This window comes from Dipteris shenzhenensis, chromosome 29 (genome assembly GCF_047967505.1).
Source record: "Dipteris shenzhenensis isolate YYH24624 ecotype China chromosome 29, Dip_SZ_1.0, whole genome shotgun sequence".
NCBI classification, from domain to species: Eukaryota; Viridiplantae; Streptophyta; class Polypodiopsida; order Gleicheniales; family Dipteridaceae; genus Dipteris; species Dipteris shenzhenensis.
The window spans coordinates 45409699-45436324 of record NC_141624.1 but is presented as its reverse complement, the minus strand read 5'-3'; the positions used below and the strand labels follow the sequence as shown (position 1 = coordinate 45436324).

General features: G+C 47.7%; 1 protein-coding gene across 2 annotated transcripts in view; it reads left to right on the top strand.

Annotated features, from left to right (window-relative positions):
- The window catches only part of LOC147882916 (NADPH-dependent aldo-keto reductase, chloroplastic-like), a 95917-nt gene that overhangs the window by 18565 nt on the left and 50726 nt on the right, over positions 1-26626 (top strand). For both annotated transcript variants that reach the window (XM_087400701.1, XM_087400702.1), the window contains exons 5-7: positions 23944-24031; positions 24129-24404; positions 24549-24797. In XM_087400701.1, coding sequence (XP_087256827.1) covers positions 23944-24031; positions 24129-24404; positions 24549-24797 — 613 coding nt within the window. The remainder of the gene's footprint in view (positions 1-23943; positions 24032-24128; positions 24405-24548; positions 24798-26626) is intronic.

Genomic DNA, 26626 nt, shown 5'->3' with positions numbered 1-26626 from the left:
TGCACAACTTGAGTTTCACGGTATTAGAGAGTGCTCTAATGACCAAGATGAGAGAAACTCAAAAGGTGGACGAGTTTGTCCAGAGCTTATGGCCTAAAGCTCATGTGTTGAAACCCGGGGAAAATGAAAAGGATGACCTGGCATCCAGAAAAGGCCAAACTTATGCAAGATATATAATAAGGGATGGTATGCTGAAAAGGAATGGCAAGGTAGTAGTACCTAGTCAGAATGATCTCAGGCAGAGAGTCATTCGACAGTGCCATGATAGCCCATGTGCGGGACATCCAGGGGTAGAAAAGACATATGATCTCGTGAAGCGAGATTTCTTTTGGCCAAAGATGAAAAAGCATATTCATGAATATGTGACACGGTGTTTTTCGTGTCAGGTAAGTAAGGCCGAGCGGGTGAAGCCACTCGGACTTTTACAGCCCTTGGAAATACCACTAAGTAAGTGGGAGAGCATTTCCATGGACTTTATTGTAGGGCTGCCTACGACCCAAGGAGGATATGATTCTATCCTTGTGGTGGTTGATCGTCTAACCAAGATGGCTCACTTCATTCCGACTAGAGAGTCTGTTAGTGCCCCGCAAGTGGCGGATTTGTTTATTAGACATATATTTCGTCTGCATGGATTGCCTAGATCCATAGTGTCAGACAGAGATGTCAGATTTACCGGTCATTTTTAAACAGCGGTATTTAAGACACTAAGGACTGAGTTGGGAATGAGTAGTGGGAATCATCCTGAGACGGATGGTCAGACGGAGAGAGTCAACCAGACTTTAGAGGATATGCTGAGAGCATATGTGTCATTGAGGCAACATACGTGGGACAAGGGGTTGCCATTGTTGGAGTTTGCCTACAATGATAGGAAACATTCATCTACCGGGTTCAGTCCGTTTGAACTGAACTATGGTTATAGACCAGCGAATCCAACTATAGTTGGAGTACCTCAGAAAGTGCCTAGTGCCGCAGACTTTGTGGTTCAGATGCGGGAGATGCTAGCACTTGCGAGAGCTAATATCCGCCAGGCTATGGATAGAGCCAAGGTGTATGCGGATGAAAACCGGTCTATAAGAGTATTTAAGGAAGGAGAAAAAGTTTTTCTCAGAGTTCCTTCGCACTCGAAGTCATTGACTTCAGGAGAGTGTGCTAAGTCATCACCTCGATACTGTGGGCCGTGGTTAATTCTAAAGAAAATAGGCAAGGTAGCCTATAAATTAGAATTGCCACATGGGTGTAAGGTGCACCCGGTTTTTCATGTTTCGCGCTTAAAGAAATTTTTACATACAGGTGACTCACTAATCGAAGGTGTGGTTTTGTTTCAGGAGATAGAGGATATTGCGAGGTGCAAACCAACAAGAATCCTGGACCGAGGAACAATGCAAATACGAAATCGGAAGATACCCACGGTGTTGCTTGCATGGCATGGTCAGCCTCTATCCGAAGCTATCTGGGAATCCGTATATCAGTTGCGGAGAGTGTTCCTAGATTTTATTATCGAGGACGCTGATGTCTAAAGAGGGAAGGAATGTTACGCTCTAGCCGAGGTAGCATAACCTCGAAAGAATCACTCGACATTTCCCTTAAAGGATCTATCTTTGTAATATAATTGTTTGCGCTTCATGTAAATGATTGGGAGGGAATTAATGTCAAGGTCCTTGGTGAGGGCTGATAGCACCAGACTAGGTAGATGTAAGGCCAAGGGCTTAATGCAAAGATGTTGCCTAGGGGCAAAGGATTTAATGCATGCCAAGAGAGAGGTGAAATGTTGCATTAGGAAGGCCCTATATAGACGACATGTGGCATCTAGATCTATCTAGGGAGTTGGGGCTTGTTGAGGCTAGAGAGAGAAGAGAAGGATTTCACGTATGGTTTTTGGTGTGATCAAAATTTCTTTGTGTGCTCGTCAGCTTCAGCAGGATTTGGCTGGGAGGATATTCATGGTGCTGCTCCCGTGATATGCAGTAGGAATTAGATAAATATTAGTGCTTGACACATATAGGGCTGTGTCGTCTGCATACTCGGAGTCCAGAAGCTCTGCATCCTCTCGAATAGGGAGACGCATCCCGCGAAGACCAGTGGTACGGGCTCGAGGGAAGTGGGTCATGGCCTCCGCAAAAAATAGGAAGAGGTAGGGCGCTAATGGACAGCCCTGACGCACCGAGCGCTCGAGTGTGAATCTCTCCCCCATCCTGCCGCTGATGATAACCGGACTGGAGGCTGATCTGTAATGTCGTACGCCTTCTCAAAGTCGAGGAGGAGTATGGCAAGGTGCTGGCCACTGTGCTGAGCCCATTCCGTCGCCTCTGAGAAAGTGAAGATGTTGTCCAAAATGCTGCGATCTTGGACAAAACCAGTCTGGGTGTCATGAATCAAGTCGTGGAGCAGGGGGCGGATGCGGCTACTGATCATCTTGGCGAGGATTTTGTAGTCGGTCGGAAGGAGGGTGATAGGGCGCCACTGTCTGATCTCCAGACGGTCCCCCCCTTTGGGGATGAGGCAAATCAGGCCTGTCGTAAGGCTCTCTGGGATCTGCCCGCTGGAGAAGATATGCTGGAAGGCTGCGAGCAAGGGCCGGTGGATCTGCTCCCAAAAGGTGGTGAAGAAAGCTCTAGAGAGGCAATCCTCACCTGGGCATTTCTGCCCATCAATAGCGCTCACCGCATCCTGCATCTCCGCCACGGTGAAAGGGGCGAGAAGGGCGTCGCTCATGCTGGGCTGCACGAGCCGCGGTGTAGATCTCCACACCTCCTCCCTGCAAAAGCGGCCATGAGGGTTTGGGGGCTCCTGCTGGAACAATGATCTGTAGAAATCTATCGCCAAGTCCCAGACCTCGTTTGGATCTGTCCTGACACTACCATCCTGTGCCCTAAGAGAACGGAGCTGTTCCCCTGCTGACCTCTGTCCATGAGTCCTGAAGAACTCTCTGCACTTCTTGTCGCCTTTCCTAGCCCAGAAGGTCTTGGAAGCATGAAATGAGAACTCTGAGCGACGCTGGGTGATCTCCTCTAGCATGGCTCGGGCTCGAACCTCCTGCTGTCTGAGCTCCTCAGAGCCTGGAGAAAACTACTGCATCCGCTGAATCGAAGCGAGATCACGTCTGAGACCCCTCTCCCACGCCCAACACTGCTGTCTGACCTGAATCGCCTCCTGCTGGCAGATGAGGCTAGACTCAGCAATCGCCTGAGCTACCTGTGCTGCCAAATCCCTGGTGGGGTCCCAATCTTGCTCCCATAGGGCCACTATCCTACTATGAACCGCTGCTCTGGAGTAGATGGAGTGTGGGATCCGGCATGAACGTGGAGGTGAGGAATGAGAGGCTGAGTCCAGGACTAGGATGACTGGGGCATGGTCTGAGAGTGTCGTCCCTGGAACCACTCCTGACTCTCCTCCTCTGCCAAGCGCCCAATCGCTGACATGGAAACGGTCCAGCCACTCCAGAAGTCTGTCTCCCTCCCTCCTGTAACCTCAAGAGAAGTCCAGACTCCCGGGCCATCTGCGAAAGGAAGGCTCCCTCCAACTGTCCCGACCTCCCACTGCGAAGAGGAAGGAGTCCCAATCTGCCTGCTTTGCCTGAGCTATACCGAGGAACTCTGGGCCCCGTCCCTGCTGATCCTCTAAGGTCTCAAGGTTGTTGAAGTCCCCTCCTACAATCCAAGAGTCCATCTCTGGCAACAAGTCTGTCAAGGATCTCCAAAAAAACGTCTGAGATCGGTTGAGGCGTAGATATTGAGGATGCCGATACGGGATCCCTCAATATGCAAGCCCACCCAAAGCGCACGTCCTGGGATCAGAGTGCCAAAACCACACACATGCGGAACTAGAGAAGTGTCGATATAGGTACAGACACCCCCGCTCCTCCCCTGCTCGCCAATCGAAGGTTCCCAGTAGGTGTGGGAGCGTCCTGTGAGGACCTTCCCACAAATACTGGTCTGAGAAGCCGAAAGCTTGTGTTCCTGTAGTAGGAGCACATCTACCCTTCCCACCAAGGCTGGCTAGAGCTCCTGTCTGAGCACCATCTTCCTGGGGCCACGGGTTCCTGATGAGTGGAACCCGTTAATGTTCCAAGAGATAATGCGTATACTCATGAGGAGGGAAGGTGGGCCACAAACAGCTGTCTGCTTGCGGTCGAAGTCGAAGTGGTCGGAGGATGTCCTGTGTGGAGACGAAGGCGCTTCTGTGAAGGTTTCGAAGGAGAGGCCGGATCATCGGACCCATCCTCTAAAACCTTTAGCGGAGGGGAAAGGCCCTTCATCCCGTGGTGGTAGGCTCTCTCTAACCAACTCGACGCCTCTGCCAAGGAAATGCTGTAGAAGCCCGCTACCTCTGAGGTCCTCCATGGGTGAAGCCCTTCCGCGTAGGCCCACTCCAACGGTGGTCCAATAATGACGAGGAGTCGGAAACGTTTGGCGCTGTGACGAACATCACCCTCCTGCCACTGCTGCTGAAGAAGCTCCGCTGCTCTGCTACCAATCCAGTCCTGCACCTGCTCCTAGGACTGATCTCGTATCGTCTCCCAAACATTTTCATTCGTCCATTGCTCATTCCCTTCACTGGAGATAGTGAAGGAATAGCTAGGACCATCGTGTGGGGCAAGGACGGACACCTTACCCTCCGCCCCCTTGCGGAGGAAGAAGATGTTGATGACTAGGCATGCGGGGAAGGAGCCAATACCCGCTGCATCCAAATAATCCCAAGGACCGCTCGATAAAACTCCAATGGAAGAGCTCTAGGAGCAGCCCTTGGGCATGGGGACGAAGATGAGGAGTCTGAACCAGAGAGAGGGGTGCTGGCCACCTGCGGGGAAGGGCCTCTCCGCTCCGCCGGGCCCGGAGGGATAGGCGCGGGTGAGGTCTGTGCTGGCTTCGGGGCTGCAGGTGGCGCAGGTGGAGGGGGGGATTCCCTCTGGATCATGCTCGAGGAAGAGAGTGGAGTGGAAACCACCGGTGCGGAGGGGGATCCTGGAGGGGGTGGGGGTCGGAGAATTGAGGAGGAGGGGGGAGGGGGAGGAGGGCAGGGTGAAGGATGAGGGGGAGGCTGGCTGACCTTCTCCTTTCCCTTCTCCTTCCCCTTACCAGGCTGCTGATGAGTAGGGACCATCGCAAGGGGCTCTTGCTGTAGATGGGCAGGTTTTTTGGGGCCTGCTTTGTTTCCCTTCCGTTTTCGTTTGACCTCCGTCCAGCCTTCCCCTTCGGGAGGGGATGTCGCTGACTGGTGCGGAGGATCCTGAGTTGCCTGAACGGGGGTCTTCTGAGGTTTTGTACCCATGAAGCAAGGACATGAGCGCGCCTGGTGCCCGAAGCCATGGCATCTCAGACACTGGTTTGGGCGACCAGTGACCAGAATGCGCTGCTCACCACACCTGTGTCTGTCTCTATCTCGAACTCCGAGGGGATGCTCTGTGGATCGAGGACTGCCACTTTGACACGTGGCACCCCTTGGGCTGCCGCCGCATCAACGTAGGTGTCCTGCATAGGCCAGCCAAAGTGCGCCCCCAGGTCCTTGATGATTGGGTGAAGCTCGGTTGCGAGACCTGGGAAGATGAGGGTAACGGGATGGTGAGGAATGTGAAAGCGGGCATCGAAGTCCGCTGCATTGAAGCCCCTGTACCATGGGACCATGAGGATGATCTTCTTACCCACAGAAGTAGGGGATCGCCTAACCATGTCGCTCGCAGCCTGTGCTGAGGAGAGCTTAAGCCAGAAGATGCCATGTCCCATGAGTGCAACCTCCTCGATGTGACTGTCCTCGAGGTAGAGGGTGGACTGCAACCAGTCCCTGATGTCTGCTCGTGAAGGGGAGTAGCCAATGACTCTCCCATAAACGGATGTCTGGGAGAACTCCGTGGCGGCCTGCTTCACCAAGGAGACCTGGTGCTCTGTCAATGTTACGCGATAGGCTGATGGAGGGGGGGGGTCCGCCATCTGGGCCACTGGTTCTAGGCACGTGGCCGCCATATCGCATTGACTAACTGCGAGCACTCCAAGGCGGGGGAAGGGGAAGGAAACGGAAGGGGCGGGGATGGGGATTAAGGTGGGGGAGGGAAGAAGGAGGGATGGAGAGGTATGGGGAAACGGGGGGGGAGAGGGTGGTGACGAAAGGGATGGTGGAGGAAGGGGGGGGGGGGGGGGGCAGCGCAGCGTAGGGGGGTGAGAGGAAGGGGAAGGGAGGGTGTGGCAGCGCCGCACGAGGGGGGTGGGGAGGAGAGGTAAGGAGGGGAGGGAAAAGGGGGGGCAGCGTGGCTCAGTAGCAGGGAGGGGCAGGAGGGGGCGAGGGGGAGGGGCGGGTGGGGGGGTTGAATGCGGAGAGGGGAGGAGCAGGGAAGGAGGAGCGGAGCGAGGAGGAGCGACGGGCGGGGCGAGGGGGAATGGAGCGGGGAGGCGGGGTGAGCTGAGCGGAGTGTGGCGAGGGGGGAGGAGAGGAACGACGGGCAGAGGGTGAGGAGAGGGGGGCGGATGGCCGCGCGGCAACGGCTGAAGGAGGTAGGGGGAGGGCCGCGCAGCACGCGAAGGGGGGGGTAGACGGGGAGCGAAGGAGGGAGGGAGTTCGTAGGAGCGCTAGTCTCTGCTTACCCAAGCCTAGGGTGCCTGCTTCGATCCATAGAGAGCTTTCTTTAAGCGGCATACCTTCCTTTCAGAACCTTCAACCTCAAAGCCAGGAGGTTGGCTAACATAGACTTCTTCCTGCAAATGCCCTTGAAGAAAAGCTGTCTTAATACCAAGCTGATGTACCTCCCAATGAAAATGGGCAGTAAAGGCAATAACAATCCTGATAGTAGTGATCTTGGAAGTGGGGGCAAAAGTTTCCTCAAAGTCAATGCCTTGCTGTTGTGCATAGCCGTTAGCAACAAGACGGGCTTTGTAATGGTCCACTGAACCATCAGCTTTCCGTTTAATTTTATAGACCCACTTAGTCCGAATGGCATTCTTGCCAGGAGGCATGTCACATAATTTCCAAGTGTTATTATGACAGATAGAATCCAATTTAGCTTGCATAGCCTGCATCCAACATTCATTTTGAAAGGCTTCCTTTTGGCATAATGGCTCTTCATTGCATGCTATAGCAACCAATGCAAAAGCAACCAAATTAGCATGTTCTTTCTGGACAGCTGGTCTAGTACGGGCTGGCAGAGGAGGATCTTGTTTGCTGTCTTTTAGAGTGTCAAGGAGTCAACGGGGAATCTTTTTGGGATCTTGTATTTCAGCTCTCTCTTGGTCAATAGCCCTGTGCACAATATCCTGATGAATATGAGGCATATTAGGTGTAAATGATGCTGATTTTCAGATTGCACATGTGGCTGCGAATGACCAATACAAGGAGGAGTAACCTCGGATGTGACATCATCATGAGAGTCTGATGGAAACAAAGGCGTCAAGTTGTCAAAGAGATCTGGGGCATCAACAATGGTTTGTTTTTTATAGTCCAGTAAAGGCATAAATGAAGATTCATCAAAGACAGCATCCCTACTAACAAAAGCCTTGCTTGTGAGGGGTTGGTAGAGCTTGTAGCCCTTGCTCTCGGAGCTATATCCAATAAAATTGCATTCGACAGCTTTATCATTCAACCTTGTGCGTGTCTGAGAAGGCACATATGCATATGCCAAGCATCCAAAAGTCCAAATCCTAGGCTTATGACCTGCTCATAAGGTGTGATGGTTTTCAATGCCTTTGTGGGACATTTGTTTAAATTGTAATCGGCACACATAACGGCATCCAACCACAATTTGCTAGGCAAATGCTTGCCTTTCAACATACACTTAGCCATCTCCATGACTGATCTATTCTTTCTCTCTCTCTCTTTTTTTTCTTCAAAGAAAGGAACTTTCTATTAATGCTTGAAAGATTTCATACAAGACAGCAGCCCCGAAGGTGCTGAGTATGGAAAAAATCAAAAAAGGCTGAAAGAAAGAAACCGGCCTCTTCCAGAGAAACCCAGCTCACTGCCTAGGGGATCTCTGGAATTGGGGCTAATAGCCAAGTGGGGGGACTATACAGCCAGCGAATCCCTCGCGGAGTGAAGATGTAGAAAACACCTGCAGGCCAAGCCTTGTAGAAACGAGCACGCCTCTCGATAGTCGCCCTAGAGCTTGGTGTCCCACGCTCCCAGGTGGACCGTAGAGTGTAGATGATATCCTATTAGATGGCAACCAGGGCATAGTTACCGCGGAACGACGTTCCGCCTTCCTGGAACGTCGGAACGCTGGTCCGGAGCTGCAGGCGTGCCCGGAACGGGCGAAACGGGAGCGGAACGTGTCTATCAGGCGGAACGTTACGGAACGTGCCAGAACGTAGGGCGGAGCGCCCGTTCCGGGCATTCCGGCCTGTGTGCTCCTATGCGACGGCGGTTAGATAAGCTGCTGCGACTGTTTTTTGGCTCGTTTGCTGAGCTTGCTGCCTTCCTCCTTTGCTGTCCTTGCTGTCCCTGCTGCCTGAGTCCTCTTGGCTGCCCCCTTGGCTGCCCCACACTCTCCCTACCTTGGCTGCCCCACACTCCCCCTACCTCATGCAATGTACTTTCTTTTCAGTTTCAATTTGGAGTCTGGACTCTGGAGTCTTTAAATTTTTAATGTTTAAGACTTTAAAGTTTAATCTTGGATATTTTAAATGTTTTGTCATTTTATGTCATATGATGACATGTCATATGACGTGGCATTCCCCGACGTTCCCGATCCGCTCCCATTCCCGTTCCCGCTCCCGTTCTAGCATCCGACATTCCCAGAACGTTCCCGTTCCGCGGTAACTATGAACTAGGGTAACCGAGGGTGGAACTGGGTGCTCAGCCATCACAAGAATACAACGAGCCACCCAAATGTTCCAAGCCGTGATGCTGGCTACCACCTCCCAAACATTGTCCTCCCTGGGAGGAGGAGCTAGGCTGTCAGGGGGGACTGCGTCATGGAGTGCAATCCTTTGGATGCTGTGACCGTGTATCCGATAGGCTAGGGAGATCTCATCAATCTGAAACGTGTTTCCTCCCTCTGTCAACCAAGCCACCATCCCCCCCCAAGTGTAGTCTCTATGAAGACTCTGCATACGTGTCATGATCCTGAGGGCTCTCATCCAGATCCTTGCTGTGCTACAACAGCTCCTCCACAAGCAATACGGGATAGTCTCCAGGACACTATCGGAGCAACAATGCACTGTCCCTCCACTCGCATCTGCTCCAACCACGGGCTGATGGGCAAGCCTCCGTGGGCGGCCAGCCAAAAGAAGTATGAGATCTTCCTCGACCGCAAGCTGGACCACAACCGCGTCCAAAACCTGTAGCGCACATCTCGGGGCACTCTCTGGGTCACCCAATGTCTCTCCCTCGAGGGGGTCCACCTCGACGAGTCCATTTGAAACCTCCTGCCAATCCGTGTGGTGTAGGAAAAGAAGGGCACCTCATCCACCGTCTCAGCTAGGCCGCCCCTGGAGGGCCAGAACCACTCTCCCGGATCCCACTGAACCTCCCTCAGGAGTCTACCGTCCCACAACCAAAGGCACCATCTAGAGGTGTCCTGCTTTGAGATACTGGGAGGGTCAATGTGCCACTCCCTCCCCAAACGTCCTACCACTATGATTATCTGTCAATGTATCCCATCAAGACTCCCATCCATCTCAGGGTCACTCAGTGAGTGGCTGAAGTAGGCGCCTCCAGGTCCTACACGGAAGAAGCCGGGGTGCATGTTGCCGCGTTGCATCAACATCCTTAAGGGAACACCAATACGGGAAAACTGCCCCAACCATCTGATGTCTCTCCAAATGTGAAGTCCTTCCCACCAGGACTCAGGAATGGCTAAGTCAATCTCGCCCATCCGCTGCCCTGCCCCTCGCAAATGCACTAGGTCGTCAAGCCTCGCCTCTGTCTCCATAGGTAGTTTGCTCCAACGGCCAAAAGACCCTGCTGGACCACTGTCCCACTGTGCCCAACCAATGTGAGTCTGCTGTCCGAGCATATGTCCCTCCTGATCTTTGACCTCTTGGTGCCACATAAGGGGCTGGTGCTCAAACTCCTCTCTGCATTTGGGCGCACGGTTAAGACCTCCTGCCAGTCTCTGCCAAGACTTTGTGAAGACTCCTCATCAAGGGGGAGCCCTTCCCCGTAAGGGGGGACTCTGAGAAGTTCCATCTATGTGAAGGCTGCCACTATCCCCCAGTCCGTGGGGTGTTCCTCAGAAGCCCTTGCTGTAAGAGGAGCTTCCAAGGAACTGCACTTGGGGTGAGGCCACGAACCACCAACTTGCCAAGAAGGGCCCTGCTCTGCATCTCCAGATCAATGACACCCGAGCCTCCCAGTGCCTGCGGCATGATCATTGTTTGCCAAGCTACTCGGACCCTAGTGTTCCTCGTGCCGTCTAAACCGGCAAAGGAAGTTCCGCACCAACCGTCGGAGCTGCCCAATGCTTCCTCTGTCTATTCTTTCTCTTAGCCACGAGATTCTGCTGAGAAGTGTAGGGCATAGTGCATTGATGATGTATGCCACGTGAGGCAAAAAAATCAGCAAATTCACCCCCCTTGTCTCTATTGATATGGGCAATGTTCAGACCGCTTTCATTCTCTACCAAGGCAATGAAATGTTTAATTGACAAAATAGTAAAATCTCAACCCGCATGGATCCACAAACATCACTATGGATCAAATACATCTTGCAAGAGGCACCAACTCTCCCATCCTTCGGAATGCAGAGTGGTACATTTTTCTAAGCAAGCATGCTTCACAGACATGCTTTGAAGATATATGCATTTTAGGAAGATCAATAACCATACCATCCTTTGTAACTTTACCAGAGCCCCAAAGTTCAGGTGTCCAAACCTCTCATGCCACAAATGAGTATCTGCCATGGTAGAAGTATCAACAGCATTCTTTGAAAAAAAAAAGAAGTATCACCAACATAGGCATCTGCATCTACAAGTCCAACATCATCCAAGCATCTATCATATGCATCAAGTGTGTAGACTCCTCTGGTCAATCTGCCAGTCAACACCATGGTAAAGGCATGTGTACATCATAGACCGCACACCGAACGCTGTAGGCCATTCTATGGGCTATCCATAGGTGCCACTTATTCCTTGGTATGTGCCTTGTAGGCCTAGTTACAGCCAGTTAGGTCTGTTGGTACAGTTAGTACATGTACTACCTGGGTCAGTTAGGACACTTAGTCTAGTTAGGACATTTAGCCCTAGGATTTTGTTATGTTGGCTCTCTCTTGAGCCTCCACTCTGAGTTTTGCAGCAATTCATTATAGCATCTCGTTTTTCTCCTTCTCATCTCCATTTTTGAGCTTCCATTGCTTGCCATAGCCTACAGTGGTATCAGAGTAGGTAGGGAATCCATTCCGTCAGCCATTAACAGCTTTCCCAAGCTGTTTCTTGAGCCCTCATTCCTACTGGTCTTGCGGGTTTCTACACACCTGTGAGTGTTTGAGGCCTCTCCAAGCTTTTCCATTGTGAGAACTTCGCATTTATTGCAGTATGGGCTGACAGGTGCATTTAATGTCTGTACAGGGCCTGCTCTTCCAGCATTTACTGCTGTACAGATCTGCCTCGTAGTTTGCACGAGCCAGTTTGAAGTTTTTCCAGCACTTTGGAGCTGCCTTGTGAAGCATACAAGTGTTTTGGAGCTGTCTCGTGATGCGTGCCGGTTGTTGAAGACATTTGGAGGTTGTTGAAGCGATCCGTAGGCCACTTCTTGAGCCTATTCTTTCTCTTTTGGCTTCCCTTTGCCTAATCATTCACAGTGGTAAGATAGGCATCCATATTACCCTCCTCTTCAAGCTTTAAGTCCTTCAACTGCTTGTGGAGATAGGCAACCCTCGCCTCATTCCACACCGATATAAGATTGCAAGCTGATCCCATGCTTGCTTAGCTGTCTTGCAAGACCGGATATGGGATAATGACTCTTTTCACTGAAAGGGCAATCAAGGCATGTGCTTTGGCATCATGTCCATCCCATTGAATTTGCTCCTAAGTAGGAGGCAAAGTACCGGTAGTGGAAGATGCAACTGCTCCAGAAGTAGCATTAGACCCATCATCAGATGAGCCTGAGGCAGTACCAGATGGACCAGAGGCATTACCAAAAGCAGCAGGTGGATTAGGCCTGACCTTAGTGCTTGAAATCATATAAAATAAATTCTTGGTAACCAAAACATGGCCCATCATGTAGGCCCACATGGGGTAATTTGTGCCATCAAGCTTTGTCCTCAGCCCCAAGCATCCCAAACAAATCATCCTTACTGAGAAATTCAAACCAAAAACACCAACTGTCAATGCAAATGAGAGGAGGGAAACCTCTCAAAACCAAAAGGTAAATTTCTGCTCAAGCTTCAAAGCTTTCCACTTGCAAATGCGTGAATGTCTCAAGGCGTACCTACTGCAAAAAGATTCCCAAAAGGCAACACGAGGCGCAACCTCTCAAAACCAAAAGGCAAATTTCTGCTCAAGCTTCAAAGCTTTCCACTTGCAAATGCATGAATGTCTCAAGGCGTACCTAGTGCAAAAAGATTCCCAAAAGGCAACACAAGGCCTTCCAAAGCAACACGGGGCCTTTCCACAATGCCAATGAAGCAAAGAAAGGACTGTCAATAGAGGCTTACACAATGATGTAGCCCAAAAATGCAGCAGGGATGCTCCAAATGCGAGCACAAATAGTCACCTTTGAAGGAGAGGTGAAATGAACAACAAATGGCAATGAAGGGTGCCAACAAAAGGCTGGAAATGATAATTACAGCAAGAGAATGTGCTCCCACAAAGAGGAGAGCACTTCGAAATGATCGGAAAAGGATCCAATGCAGAGAATCTCGCAGCCCGAGGCAAAGGGACAGAAAATGAGAGGCAACGGGCTCAAGGAGAGGTCTCCGGATAGCAGCAGCAAGCTTCAAATGGCTCCAAACACCAAGCACAAGCCTCCAAATAAAGAAATTCACTGAGAAGAGGCTTCAAATGGCCGGCACGGTCTCCGAGGCAGGTCCGTACTACATTAGATGCACCGAAAGAAGTCCGTACTGCATTAAATGCGTCGAATTTTGGTTGAATCCTGACGTAACTGTTCTGTACAAAGCCGTATGTGCATTAAATGCAGCCGCCTGCAATCGCATAAAATCCGTACAGTCACACATGTGAGGCGGTACAACGCTGCAGCAGCAATATATGCACCGATTTCTGCAGCAGGGGCTCCAAAATGCAGGTTTCCCGCACTAAATGCAGAGTTCCCGCGATGGAAAGGCTTGGAGAAGCTTCAGGTGTTCACGCACGTGAAGAAAACCTTGAGAAATGAGTAGAGGAACAACAATGAGAGCAGAAATGGCTGCCAAACAGCTTGGGAAAGCTGCCAATGCTTGAGGGAAGGGATCCCCAACCTGCTCTGATACCACTGTAGGCTAGGGCAAGCAATGGAAGCTCAAGAAAACAAGGAATGGAGGCAAAAACGAGCTGCTGTAATGAATTGCTGCAAAACTGAATGAAAGTACAAGAGACACCCAATATAACAAAACCCTAGTGTAGGGTGTCCGGGACTAAGTGTCCTAATTGGTACATGTACTAACTGTACCAACTGTCCTAACTGCCTATAACTAGGCCTACAAGGCACATAGCAAGGAATGAGTGGCACCCATGGATAGCCAATAGAATGGCCTATAGAGATGGAGGAAAGTCCCAAAGCCGACCAGATGCAGATTCAGCTAGCGGGATCTTCTCAGAGGTCAGTCCCTGTTTTATTGTGTGTGTCTGTTGCTAAGTTAGTAAACAGTGCACCTGATAATATCCTATCTAAGCCCGCAGCAACGGGGTATACAGCTTTAGCGACACGGAGTTAATCAAGATGAAAGGGCAAGTGGCCAATCACGATGTCACTGTGTTGTTTAACTCGACATCAACACACAATGTAATTTACTCCAAGCTCGTAAAGAGGCTGAAATTAAAGACCCGTCCATCTGACTATGCATATAGGGTCAGGGTCAGGATGGCGCATGGAAGTTCAACTATAGTATGTGACCAAAGGGTTACCCAGTTGGAACTTTGGATTCATGACTATGCGGAGAAGGTGGACTTTGAAATGACTAGGCAGCCCTGGGAAAGGCTTGGCATTCTAAGAAGGATCCGGCCATTGATTGAAAAAAGCACATTTATCAGTTCAAGATGAACCATGTGCTATATGTCTTGCGAGGTGAAAAGGATTTGATTAAATACCTCAAGTTGGGGCAGATTCGGCCCAGTCCCTCACTTTTTTGCTTCGCCAGTGATTGTGAAGAAAAAGAAAGACGATATTTTCTGTCTCTGTATAGATTACAGAGCATTGAACAATATCACTGCTAAGCACAAGTATCTGATGGCTCGGATTGACGACTTGCTAGATGCATTACATGGAGCCATAATTTTTAGCAAGATAGATCTTAAGTGTGGCTACCATCAAATCTGGAATCCAGAAAAGGCCAAACCTATGCAAGATATACAATAGCGAATGGTATGTTGAAACGAAATGGCGACGTAGTAGTGCCTAATCAGTATGATCTCAGGCAGAGGGGCACTCAACAGTGCCATGATAGCTTGTGTGCGGGACATCGAGGTGTCGTGAAGACATACGATCTTGTGAATCGAGATTCTTTTGGCCAAAAATGAAAAATCATACCCACGGTGTTGTTTGCATGGCATGTTTTGCCTCTATTCGAGGCTACCTGGGAATCCGTACACCAGATGCGGAGAGCATTCCCAAATTTTGTCATTGAGGGCATTGATGCTTGAAGAGGGAAGGAATGTTATGCTCAAGCCAAGATGACATGACCTCGGAAGGGTCGGTGGACACTTTCCTTTAGAGGACCAACTTTTGTATTATATTTCATTGTGATTCAAGTATGGGGTTAAAGGAATCAATGTCAACGTCCTTGGTGAGGGCGAATTGGCAGTGGCTAGATGGTTCTAAAGGTCAGGAGCCTAGGTGCACCAAAAGTGTGTGATTGCCAAGGGGCAAACATAATCCATTGTACTCCAAGAGAAGAGTAAATGGTGCACTAAAGAATGGTTCTAGAAATGCGACATGTGGCAAGTAGAATCATCGAGGGAACAGAGGGCTTTGTGTGTAGCATGCAAGAAGAGCACACGTGAGAATCACTTGAGCTTGCTAACGCAGAGATTTTGCTGGGTAGATAGTACATGTGCCAACGCTCGTGATTATCACAGAATTGTTTTCTGTTTATTTCAACCCCACTGCAAGTTCCCAATGTCCTTCAAGAGAGTGTAAAGCGCAGGGCGTAAAAACAATGTTTGGATATTTCTCCTCAAGGAAGACTATCATCCTGCTGCAATTGGAGCCGTTGTGAGTGATGGGTTGCCCACATTGTCTTCTTCAGCCTCCCTAATGGTGGGCCCATACCCCCTCTCTTGTGATGTGAAGGCCAGCATGCAAAGCATCAATACCCTGAACTACGTGCTTCCCACACAAGAAGTCACTAAAATATTACTTATGTGCCTCCTCTTTGTGTCACTTCTTGCGTTAGAGATTAGGGTGCTTCGTTATTGAAGCCAAGCCTTCTTCTATCTTTCCAAGTCTTTCTTGGCCTACTTGCTTCTTCAGACATGTGTTACGGAAGTCTTAGAACTGGCTGGTGCAAGGTATGATGCTCTTGCCTTAGCAGTATTTATAAGTGCACAATTTCGTGTAGGCAAAAATCTTTGCAACATGAAATTCCTTCCAAGTCTTTCTTGATCAACACAAGGTTTTGTAAGATGTGTGGTGTGGAGAGCCTCAGAATTAGCAAGTTCAAGGGAAGATGCTCTTACTTTAGTAGCCACTACAAGCGCATAGTAAAATTTCTTGTAGGCATGAGTCTTTGCAACATGGAAGGAAATATTGCAAGAAAAGGAAAAACTGATTCTTTGCATCTTTTGCATCCAGCTTTAGGTGTGGTGCCTAAGCAACCTGTATAGGAGTGACTTTCGGAGTAAATGCTGTTAGCCCATGTGTCCTCTTGGTAGGAGGTTGTGGAGGAGCTGCCATTGTCACAAGAAATACCCAAGGAATATGGATGGAGTGGGTACATGGGATAAACTAGGAGATGTGGAGGTGAAGGCTCGATGCATTTACTCCTATATTTGTGATGTTGATGGAGTGTACTCGTGCCTCTCATGGTGTGACACACCTAATCCCTCCACATCCTTAGTACCCGGATGCGGTCATGTACCTATTGCCTCTTTGCCCTCTTTTTGTTGCTCCATCAACACATTTGCTTGAACAGCCTGATATGTGACTCTGCATATATTTGGTTGGGGTACCTTTGTGTGCCAAGAATATCCTCTTGACCAAGCTTTCCTCCCATTCAAACTGTGCTTCAACTCATGGGGATGATCCATTCAATGTCTTTGCACAAAACTTGCATATCTCTTTATGAAAACAGTGTCTTGTCATACATAACACCTTGTGCTTCCACCTCTTGTGGCCATATAGCCTATAGGAATCCTGGACTTGGGAGAGAATAGGATCAAGGGAAGAATAGGAGAGTAGGAGCAGAGAGAGGTTAAAAGATGGGGAGTGCTGAGATGTAAAGTTTAAAGAACGTGGCTGTCCTAAGTTGAAGCTGAAGGATATGGAGAGGGTGAGAGCTAGAGAGAGTGAGAGAGTCGAAAGCTTAGAAGCTGTAGTTGCAAAAAATAGAGTGTAAAGAGTACAATGCAAAGTAGAGTTGATAAGGTTTTGTCATAGTGACAAAACCTTAGTAGTCACTAACCATAGTTAGTGAACTAACTGCAGTTAGGGGGAAAAACCTCTAAAGAGGGAAAAGTGCCCCTAACTAACTTATTATATTACATTGGTCACTGCTGAATTATATCTATAATTCCAACACCCCCCTGCAGTGCCAATGTCATGTACAAGGCTGATCAATCACCAAACGGATATAAGTTCAGGGCACTGCGAAATGCCTCGAACTTCTCACGTGGTAGTGCTTTGGTGAAAATATCTGCAACGTTGTCATGTGTGGACACAAAGATCATACTGATCTCTCCTGCATGCAACTTCTCTCTGACGTAGTGATAGTGAACCTCAATGTGCTTCGTGCGAGCATGAAACACTGGATTCTTTGCCACTGCAATGGCACTCTGACTATCAGTGAGAATTGGAGAAGGACCCTCCAAAGACAGATGAAGATCAGCAAATAAACGTCTCAGCCAGACACATTCAACTGTTGCTGTGAAAGCTGCCCTGTACTCAGCTTCACATGATGAGGTAGCCAGTGTAGATTGTTTCTTGCTCAGCCATGAAATGCAAGATTTTCCCAAAAAGAAACAATTGCCACTAGTGGACTGCCTAGTGTCATAATCACCAGCCCAATCTGAATCACTGTAGGCATGCATCTGCAAGTCACCCCCCCTGGGAAATAGTAAGCCAAAAGACTTGGTGCCTTGCAAATAACGGAAGATGCGCTTAACTGCCTGCCAATGCATAGTTTTGGGGCTGTGCATGTACCTGCTCACCTGAGATACTGCAAACTGAATATCAGGCCTAGTATTGAAGAGATATATGAGGCATCCAACAGCTTGACTGTAAAGTGTGGCATCAACTGATTCTCCTGCATCATGCATTGTGAGTTTCAGCCCCGGTTCCATAGGAGTAGATATGGGCTTACACTCTTGCATGTTAAATCTGTCCAAAAGTTTCTGAACATACTTGGACTGAGACATAACAGTGCCACGTCTCTCATGAGAGAACTGGATCCCCAAATAAAAATGAAGCAGCCCCAAATCTGACATATCAAAGTGGGTCTGCAAATCAGTTTTGAAATCTGCAATTTTGTCGTCATTGGACCCTGTGAGCAGTAAGTCATCAACATAAAGAAGGATGACTAATATTTCCCCCCCATCCATCTTGATGTAGAGGGTGCTCTCAGTAGGACTATTGTGCAGCCCCTTGCTGGTCAAAAAGGCATGTATCTTGGCATACCATGCACGAGGGGCCTGTTTCAGCCCATATAAAGCTTTATTAAGCTTGCAGACTTGAAGTGCATTTGCTGTAATTCCAAAACCCGGAGGTGGTTTGACATACACCTCTTCCAGCAAGTCCCCATTTAAGAAGGCTGTTTTGATGTCCAACTGATGAACATTCCACTCAAAATGTGCAGCCATTGCAATTACTGATCGGATGGTAGTCATCCGGGATGTAGGAGCAAAAGTCTCCTCATAATCTATGCCCTTTTTCTGAGCATAGCCTTTAGCAACCAGCCTGGCTTTATATCTGTCAATGGAGCCATCTGGCTTCCGTTTGACTTTAAATACCCATCGTGTGCCAATAGCATGTTTACCCTGTGGCAAGTCCACAACATCCCAAGTCTGATTTTTTGCAATGGACTGCAACTCATCGTGCATGGCATTCATCCAATGCACATTACCTTGTGCTTCTTCAAATGTGGCAGGCTCCTCTTCATCAAGGAGAGTACCTGCATATGCTGATTCCACGGAATTAGCACCTTCCATGTGCCTTGCTGCACTGCGAGTCCTGCCAGGTAACGGAGCATCAAGTTTACTCTCCCGGAGAGTCTGTAACAGCCAGTTTGGGACTGTTTTTGCTGCATGTATGTCTGCAATTTCTTGCTGTACCACTTGTTCCACTTCCTGTGGAGGAGGCATGACATCCCTTGGCGGAACTGAAGCATTTGAAGGTTGTTGTAAATTCTGATTTGGATCAGAAAAATCAGCAGGGGAACCCAAAGCAATGGGTAGCAACCCTTGAAAGACATCTTCTGAAGGTGAAGGCATTTGAAAATCAGCCTGAGTGTAAGCTGAATTTTCAGAAAATATCACATCTCTACTTACAATGATTTTGCGTGTAGCAGGATTGTAGAGACGATACCCCTTGCTTTCTGCACTGTATCCAACAAATATGCATTTGATGGCTTTATCTGACAATTTGTGCCTAAATTCAACTGGCACATGTGCATAAGCAAGGCATCCAAAGACTCGGAAGTGATCCACTGAAGGCTTCCTGTCATTCCAGACCTCAAAAGGAGTTTTTGTTTTTAAAGCCTTAGTGGGAGCCCTGTTCAAAATGTAATTGGCACACATCAAACCCTCTAACCAGAATTTATGAGGCATGTGTTTGGTTTTGAGCATACATCTGTCCATCTCCATGAGGGTTCTATTTTTCCTCTCAGCTTTGCCATTTTGCTGAGGGGTCAGCCTGACTGTGAGCTGATGCACAATACCCTTTTGTTTGAGGAAAGCATCAAATTCTGCAGATAGGTATTCCCCACCTCTATCCGTGCGTAATGTCTGTATCTTGAGCCCGGTTTCATTTTCAACCATGGCTGAAAAGTGTTTAAACACTGTGAACACTTCAGATTTCTTTTTCAGCCCATAAACCCAAGTAAAATTGGAGTAGTCATCAATAAATGTGACAAAGTAGAGATGACCACCCAATGAAGGAGTCCTCATGGGACCACAGACATCACTGTGTATAAGCTGCAATTTGCGAACAGCTTTAACTGAACCATCCTTCTTGAAGGGAAATCTATGCATTTTACCTAAAATGCACCCTTCACAGGCATGTGGAGGAGGTATCTCAAGAGGTGGTAATGCATCAACCATTGAAAATTTCTGAAGTGTCATTAAGCTGTTGTAATGCATGTGGCCATATCTGGCATGCCATAATTCTGCATTTTGCATGGCAACTGTAGGGGTAGAAATTGCCAAAGCATGAGCTGCTCTTTTCTGAAAAATATCAAGCTGAAAAAGCCCACGCAGCAGAGTACCAGATAACATTAAGGCATAGTTAGCTTCCCTGTCCCGGACAGCACATTTGTCATCCTCAAAGATGACCTGAAATCCCCCTCTGTTAAGAGTGGACACTGAAAGGAGATTTTTGGTTATGCCAGGCACATATAATACATCAGAAAGTCTGAAAATTGAGCCATCAATTGCAGTGAGCTCAACTTCTCCTGTGCCACGTACTGAATATGAGGAGTTGTTGGCACAAGTGACTTTCTTACCAACAGGAGGTGGATGCAAGGAAGCAAAGAGACACTTCCTCGAAGTGATGTGCTTGGATGCACCGCTGTCAAAATACCATGTGTTCAGTGTTTCATCAACACTGAAAGCAGATGCATCTGAGGGAGAGTCAAAACTGCAAGTCAAAAATGCATATGTATCATCACTGCAAGAAGCTGTACTATCCCGAGCATCTGGAACAGCCAACCTAGAATCAGAAATGCAAGATAAAAAGGCATAATCTTGACCAACAAAGTTGGCTGCAGCATCCCCACTGTCAGATGCACAAGGGGCTGAATCTGAAACAGCCATTCCTGAGCTGTTTTTCTTTTCCTTTGCAATCCTTTTCCTGCATTCTGCTATGTGATGACCTGGCTTTTTGCAGTAGTGACAAAAACCCTTCTTTTTGGGCTTGCTTGCATCACTTTTAGCCTTTTGTGAAGGCTGTCCTGACCCACTGGAAGGCTGATTTGCTGCTGTTTTTGCCTGTCCCTTTGTTTTTTATTTGAATTTTGAGAGCATGGCTTGTTCACCTGCACGTGAAGCCAAATTTTTCCTGGTCTGCTCTTCCTGAAGCAGAAGTCCTATCAGCTCATGAAAAGAAAGAGGATTTGCACCCCCCCTCAATGATAAATTCAGCGAAGTATGAAAGCTGAGATAAGACTCAGGAAGAGAATTCAGAGTGGTTGTAATCATCTCTGAATCAGGAATAATTTCATCTATGTTTAACAACTGCTCTCTGAGATCCTGTAGCTTAGTGAGGTGGGCTGACATGGAGTCACCCTCCTCCATATGTGTATTGCTCAACTCTCTTTTTAAAAAAGATACCCTGGCATCATTCCGTGCTGCATACATGCTTTCCAAAATATCCCACGCTGCCCTGGAGGTCTTACACGACCGGATATGCGGAATGATTGATCTTTTCACTGAAAGAGAGATGCAAGACAAGGCTAAGACATCCCGTGAATCCCATCTCTTTTGCTCAGGAGTATTGACTGTAGCTGCACCAACAACTTGTCCTGCAGCTGCACCTTGTGCACGACCTCTTCCACCTCCTTGGTGAGGAGGGGTAGCAGGTGCAATATCTGCTGGTCGGATTTCATCCCCATTGACATAATCCCATAAATTGCGAGAAATCAGAATATTACGTACCATGAAACTCCAGAGGGAGTAGTTGGTACCATCCAATTTGTCTTCCTGAGAAAGACCACCAAACTGAAACTCATTCTGATTTTGATGGGCCATATCTGAAAAAGAGATTGAAGCATATACAAAGCTGAATTCCCTTACTGGGAATAAAATGCACAACTCCCAAAAAACACACCCAAGCACGGGCTGTATATGCAACTTAGATTTCTGCACTTGAGCTGTCAGAAATCTGTCCAAGCATAAAACACTCTCCAAAATCTGCCAAAAGTGTTCCAAACACTCCAAGAAAGGCACTATGTACTGAATACTCCAAAAAATGCTCTCCAAACACAAAAGCCCCAATTTGTGGCTAGAAATTGCAGCCAGAAAGGGGTTAGAATGCTAAAAACCCCAAATCTGCAATTTTAAGACAAAAGCCCCAAATTTTAGACTATATTTCCAATTTTTCTCCAGATGTAGCTCCAGAATTGCACAATGATTGCAATGGCTGCAATATGCAAAAATGCCCCAAATATACTCCAAAACAACTGCACCAAACTGTATTTTTCTGCAAGAGAAGCCTGTCAAAGAACACCTGCTGTACTGAAGCAGATTCAGTACGGATGTACTGTATTGAAGACAGTACGGAAGTGCCGTACAGTTTGTACGGCGGCGAAGTACGGAGCTGGTACGGCGAAGTACGGCAGCAGATGACGAACAGTTTCGGCGCTGGTACGGCGAAGTACGGCTGCAGGTACGGCGAAGTACGGCGCAGATGACGAAACTTTTCGGAGATGGTACGGCGATGTATGGCGGCAGCAAATGGCGACACTTGTGTAAGGCTTCCGTACAGTCGTACGGACTGTACGGACAGATTGAAGCGGGCTGGAGCTGGAGGTAAGGCGCTGGTATGAAGAAGGAGCAGAGGGCACACAGGCCTAGAACCTGCTCTGATACCAAATGAAGGATATGGAGAGGGTGAGAGCTAGAGAGAGTGAGAGAGTCGAAAGCTTAGAAGCTGTAGTTGCAAAAAATAGAGTGTAAAGAGTACAATGCAAAGTAGAGTTGATAAGGTTTTGTCATAGTGACAAAACCTTAGTAGTCACTAACCATAGTTAGTGAACTAACTGCAGTTAGGGGGAAAAACCTCTAAAGAGGGAAAAGTGCCCCTAACTAACTTATTATATTACATTGGTCACTGCTGAATTATATCTATAATTCCAACAGAAGCAGCCACCCGAACTTAAAGAAGCAAAGCAAGAGAGATGTAGGCAATGAAGAAGCAAGGATTTTGGGTGCAAGCATGTTTGAGGAGGAAGCAACAAGGATGAGGGAAGAGAGCAAGGGAGGAATGGCCCAAAATGGAGAAGGTATGAGGGAGAACTAGCTAGTTGTCCAAAACATCCAGCCCAGGCTTCCGAAAGCCCCCAACTCTCCAATTGGATCCAAACGGCTGTCATGTTCACAGATGATAGGCCCAATAGTGGCCGAGAGGCAAGGGAAGACAGCCAGCAGTCATCCACAAAGAGGCAAGCTAGGTAGCCATCTCCACTTGCTGCTTCTTTGTGGATGACTTGTGGCTAACTGGGCTGCTTCCCAAGCTTGTTGCCATTCAGTCTATGCAAGGATAGTACCTTTGGGGCTTGCTAAAAGCTTGATCAAGTGTGACACCGTTACTGTTTCTTTGTAGCCATGTAGCTTGTTGCCAGATGTTCCTGAGTTTTGATGTAAGCTAAGTACTAAGGAAGACTCTGCTCAGAGTTTTGATGTAAGTTTAGTAGTAAGAAAGACTCTGCTCACTCTTCCCTTGCAGGCTTCCCTTCCACCGTTTTCAAAGATAAAGGAGGAGCTAACCTGGGTTGCAGCCATTTGGCCCTTCTAACAATAAGCTTCCTCTGGTGGGTTCATTTGTTGTTTCAAGTGCAAAAGGGTCCACTAAAGTATTATCCTTTAATGCTGGACCATGGCCTTCCCATAATGATTGTTTGTGGCTGTTCCATCGCAAGCTAACTTTTGTAGACAAGGTTATGTCCTTGTATGGGTCCTTTGAAGATACTAGCTAATTTTGGTGTCCTTTTGACTGATAGACCGAGTATTAGGGAGAGGGCCCATTCTCGTTGGTTTGCATTTGTTCTGGCACTCACCTTTCAGCAACAATCCACCATCTTTCTTTTGTTCAAAGCATTGAGGGCTGATGCATATCTCTAGCAGCCTTTTGTATAGGGTTATGCTTTCAGAACAACCTTATGCAAAATTATACCCATAGGTGGAGGGTTCAAGATGGTAGGTTAGATCATGGCTTCTTGTTGTATGTGTTGGATGTTGCTGTAGCCACTGCTCTTTTGGATGTAAAAGAGGGATTTGTTTTCTATGGAAAGTAAAGACTGATCAATGTTGATGCAGCCAAGCCTCAAAGTTTACAGGTTTGCGGCAGCCAAGCCCAGAGCCTAAATTGGAAGTGCCTTAGCAACATGCCAAGCTGGAGACTTCATAGTTGATACAGCCATGCTGCAGTTTTGGACATTCTGAATTCTGTTCAAGTAATTGTCAATTTGTATGCTAGCTTTTTAGTAAATTATCAGACCATCAATCTCGATTGGATATCTTGCATTTATTTAGTCTTATTATATCGAGCCTAGGGATTTTTTGTATTGCCATGTTGCAATTTTGGACATTCTGAATTCTGTTCAAGTAATTGTTAATTTGTATACTATGCTAACTTTTTAGTAAATGATCAGACCATCAATCTCGATTGGATATCATGCATTTATTTAGTCATATTGAATCGAGCCTAGAGATTTTTCGTATTGTCAGAGAAAGGACATGGCACGAACTTGAAGGCGCTGACTCTTTAATGGTGCTGTTTGTAGGTGTTCTGATCATGCACCTGAAGATGTACCAGAAGCTCTGGATAATACTCTATGGGATCTACAGCTGGAATATATTGATCTGTACCTTGTAAATGCACTTTTCCTGAGACATGAAATACTCAATGTAACTTTAATAAAGTTCTTTTTGTTTAATCTTCAGGAACGCTCTGGCATCTCTTCTGCAGATTCATTGGCCAGTTCGCTTTAAAAAGGGATCTTCAGGTTTCAAACGAGAGGATTTTGCCCCAGTGGATATACCTAGCACGTGGCGTGCAATGGAGAAACTCATTGCCACAGGTAAAGTGCGTGCCATAGGAGTGAGCAATTTCACAGTAAGAAAGCTGCAAGATCTTCTGGAGTATGCACAGATTGTCCCTGCTGTAAATCAGGTGGAACTCCATCCTATGTGGCAGCAGGCCAAGCTCCGTTCATTTTGTGAATCCAAAGGCATCCATCTATCTGTGAGTAGCAAGAAATGTTATATTTTTGTTGTCTATAGGTTTCTATTCTTCTTTCCAAAGTATACTGCAGTTGCACAAGTGAACCTGCAGGGATCTTTGCTTTTCTTTTAAAGCTTATGTGAATGTTATTTTACTCTTTATCAGGCTTACTCTCCTATGGGCTCTCCAGGAAGTTCATTTGTGACTGTAAAGTTGCTAGATCATCCTATCATAAATCGGGTTGCAGAAAAGCTAGGGAAAACACCAGCCCAGGTTGCATTACGTTGGGGAATTCAAGCTGGAAGCAGCATTCTGCCCAAGAGCACCAAAGCTGACAGAATCACTGAAAACTTTCAAGTCCTTGATTGGTCAATACCTGAAGAAGATGTCAAGCTCTTTTCACAGATTGAACAGGTTTTCTTTGGCTTTCACATGCATGAGGAATGTGAAACACAGTAAAAACACAGTAAAATTTGCTGCAACTGGGTTATGCATTTGTCCTCCTTTCTTTCAAAAAGATCTTCTTATAGATTTAAGGAAAATACAAGAAAAAACTCGGTTGTCTTGGCTTATAAGGATATAGTGCTCATGGTGATTGAAGGAGCTTGTGGATGTTACAATTAAACACCTTGATCACATGGAGTTTAGTGTCCATTCTTAATTTAGTTTTTGCATGCTTCACGTCTTTGGTCCATGGGTCTATAGTTTCAAACCCTCATTTGGGGAGAAGTTGTCCTCCAGTTGGCCTTGGTACTTGGCTAGTACTAGTAGTGCTCTTGAACCTCTATTCTACTCCCAGATAGGTTCTCTTAAGTGGAAGGCTTCAGGTTTAACCACCTCTTCCTCTGTTGTGGCTATCCAGGGGCAAATTAAAAGGACAGCTGGCTGCTATGCAACCTGTTACTTAGGATCTCAGCTCATTGTCTAGAATATCTAAGAACCAGGCTATCTCCTTGTTGCACAAACGTGGCTTGAGAAGAATGGTAAGAGTACTTTGCTCGTGTGTCTCAACTGCCAACCTTCTTTTTTCCCAGAGAAAAGGAACTTCCTATAATGCTTGAAAAAACCCGACCATACAAATCAGCTATCCGTGCGGAACTGATTGTGGAAGCATTACAAATAAGAAAAGCTGGCTGTCGACTTGCCTATTCGAACCTAGCTCATTGCCTACAAGCCAAGCCTTGCAGAAACGTGCACGCCTCACGGCGGTCGCCCGAGATCCCATTGTCCCTTGCTTCCATATGGTGTGCAAGGTGTAGATGATATCCTGCACAAGGATGGCTGCTGGGGGGGGCCTGCTGGTCACCGATTGACAAGCAATGGGTGACCGAAAGATTCCAAGCATTGGTGATGCCATCTCCTAAATACTATCCTCTAGTGAGGATAGTATATAGAATACCATCTCCTAAATACTATCCGCCAAGCAGTGTGATACCATCTCCTAAATACTATTTTCTAGTGAGGGCATTGACCACTAGGGGAAGGAGACATTGCATCCTGAATGTCAATTTGGAGGACCCTTGGTCCCTAGATCCTGTAGGCTAGTGTAACATTGTCGCAAGCCAAGCTGCTATTCCCCAAGTAAAGTGCCTTTGCATCCTCTTCATCGAGCCACATTTTGGAGGGCTCCTTGCCAACTCCTCTGTGCTGCACAGAAGCTCCACAAGCAATGCGGGATCATCCCGTTCACACCTCCGACTCCCGAGGCACCTTTCATCCACTTGCATTTGCTCTAACCATGAGCCGGTCGGCAATCCCCATGGGCCACCATCCATAAGAAATATGTAATCTTCTGTGAACTGGAGGTTGGTCCATAATTTCGATCAAAATAACCTCTTGGGGCACTTGCTGATCTATCTAGTGTCACTCTCTCCAAGGGGTTAAAGTGGCTGTCTCTAGCTACGGCCGTCTTTGACAACCATGCAAAAAGAAGGGAACCTCTGTAATAGAAGTTCAAAACCACTCTCCGAGATCCCACTGAACCTCCCCAAAGGGACAACCCTCCTCCAAAGTGATTGGTGTTAGGTTGATGGCCTTGCTCTTGCCCACTACTTTCATCTGTTGCCACTCAAGCATCTCCAAGGGGTCAAAGCGGCTGTCTCTAGCGTCATTCTGTCCAAGGGTTGTGTTTGACAACCATGCGAAAAGAAGGGGTCACCCCTGTAATCCTCTCCGACTTTCCCACTCTAAGTTCAAAACCACTCTCCGAGATCTCACTGAACCTCTCTAAAGGGATGACCCTC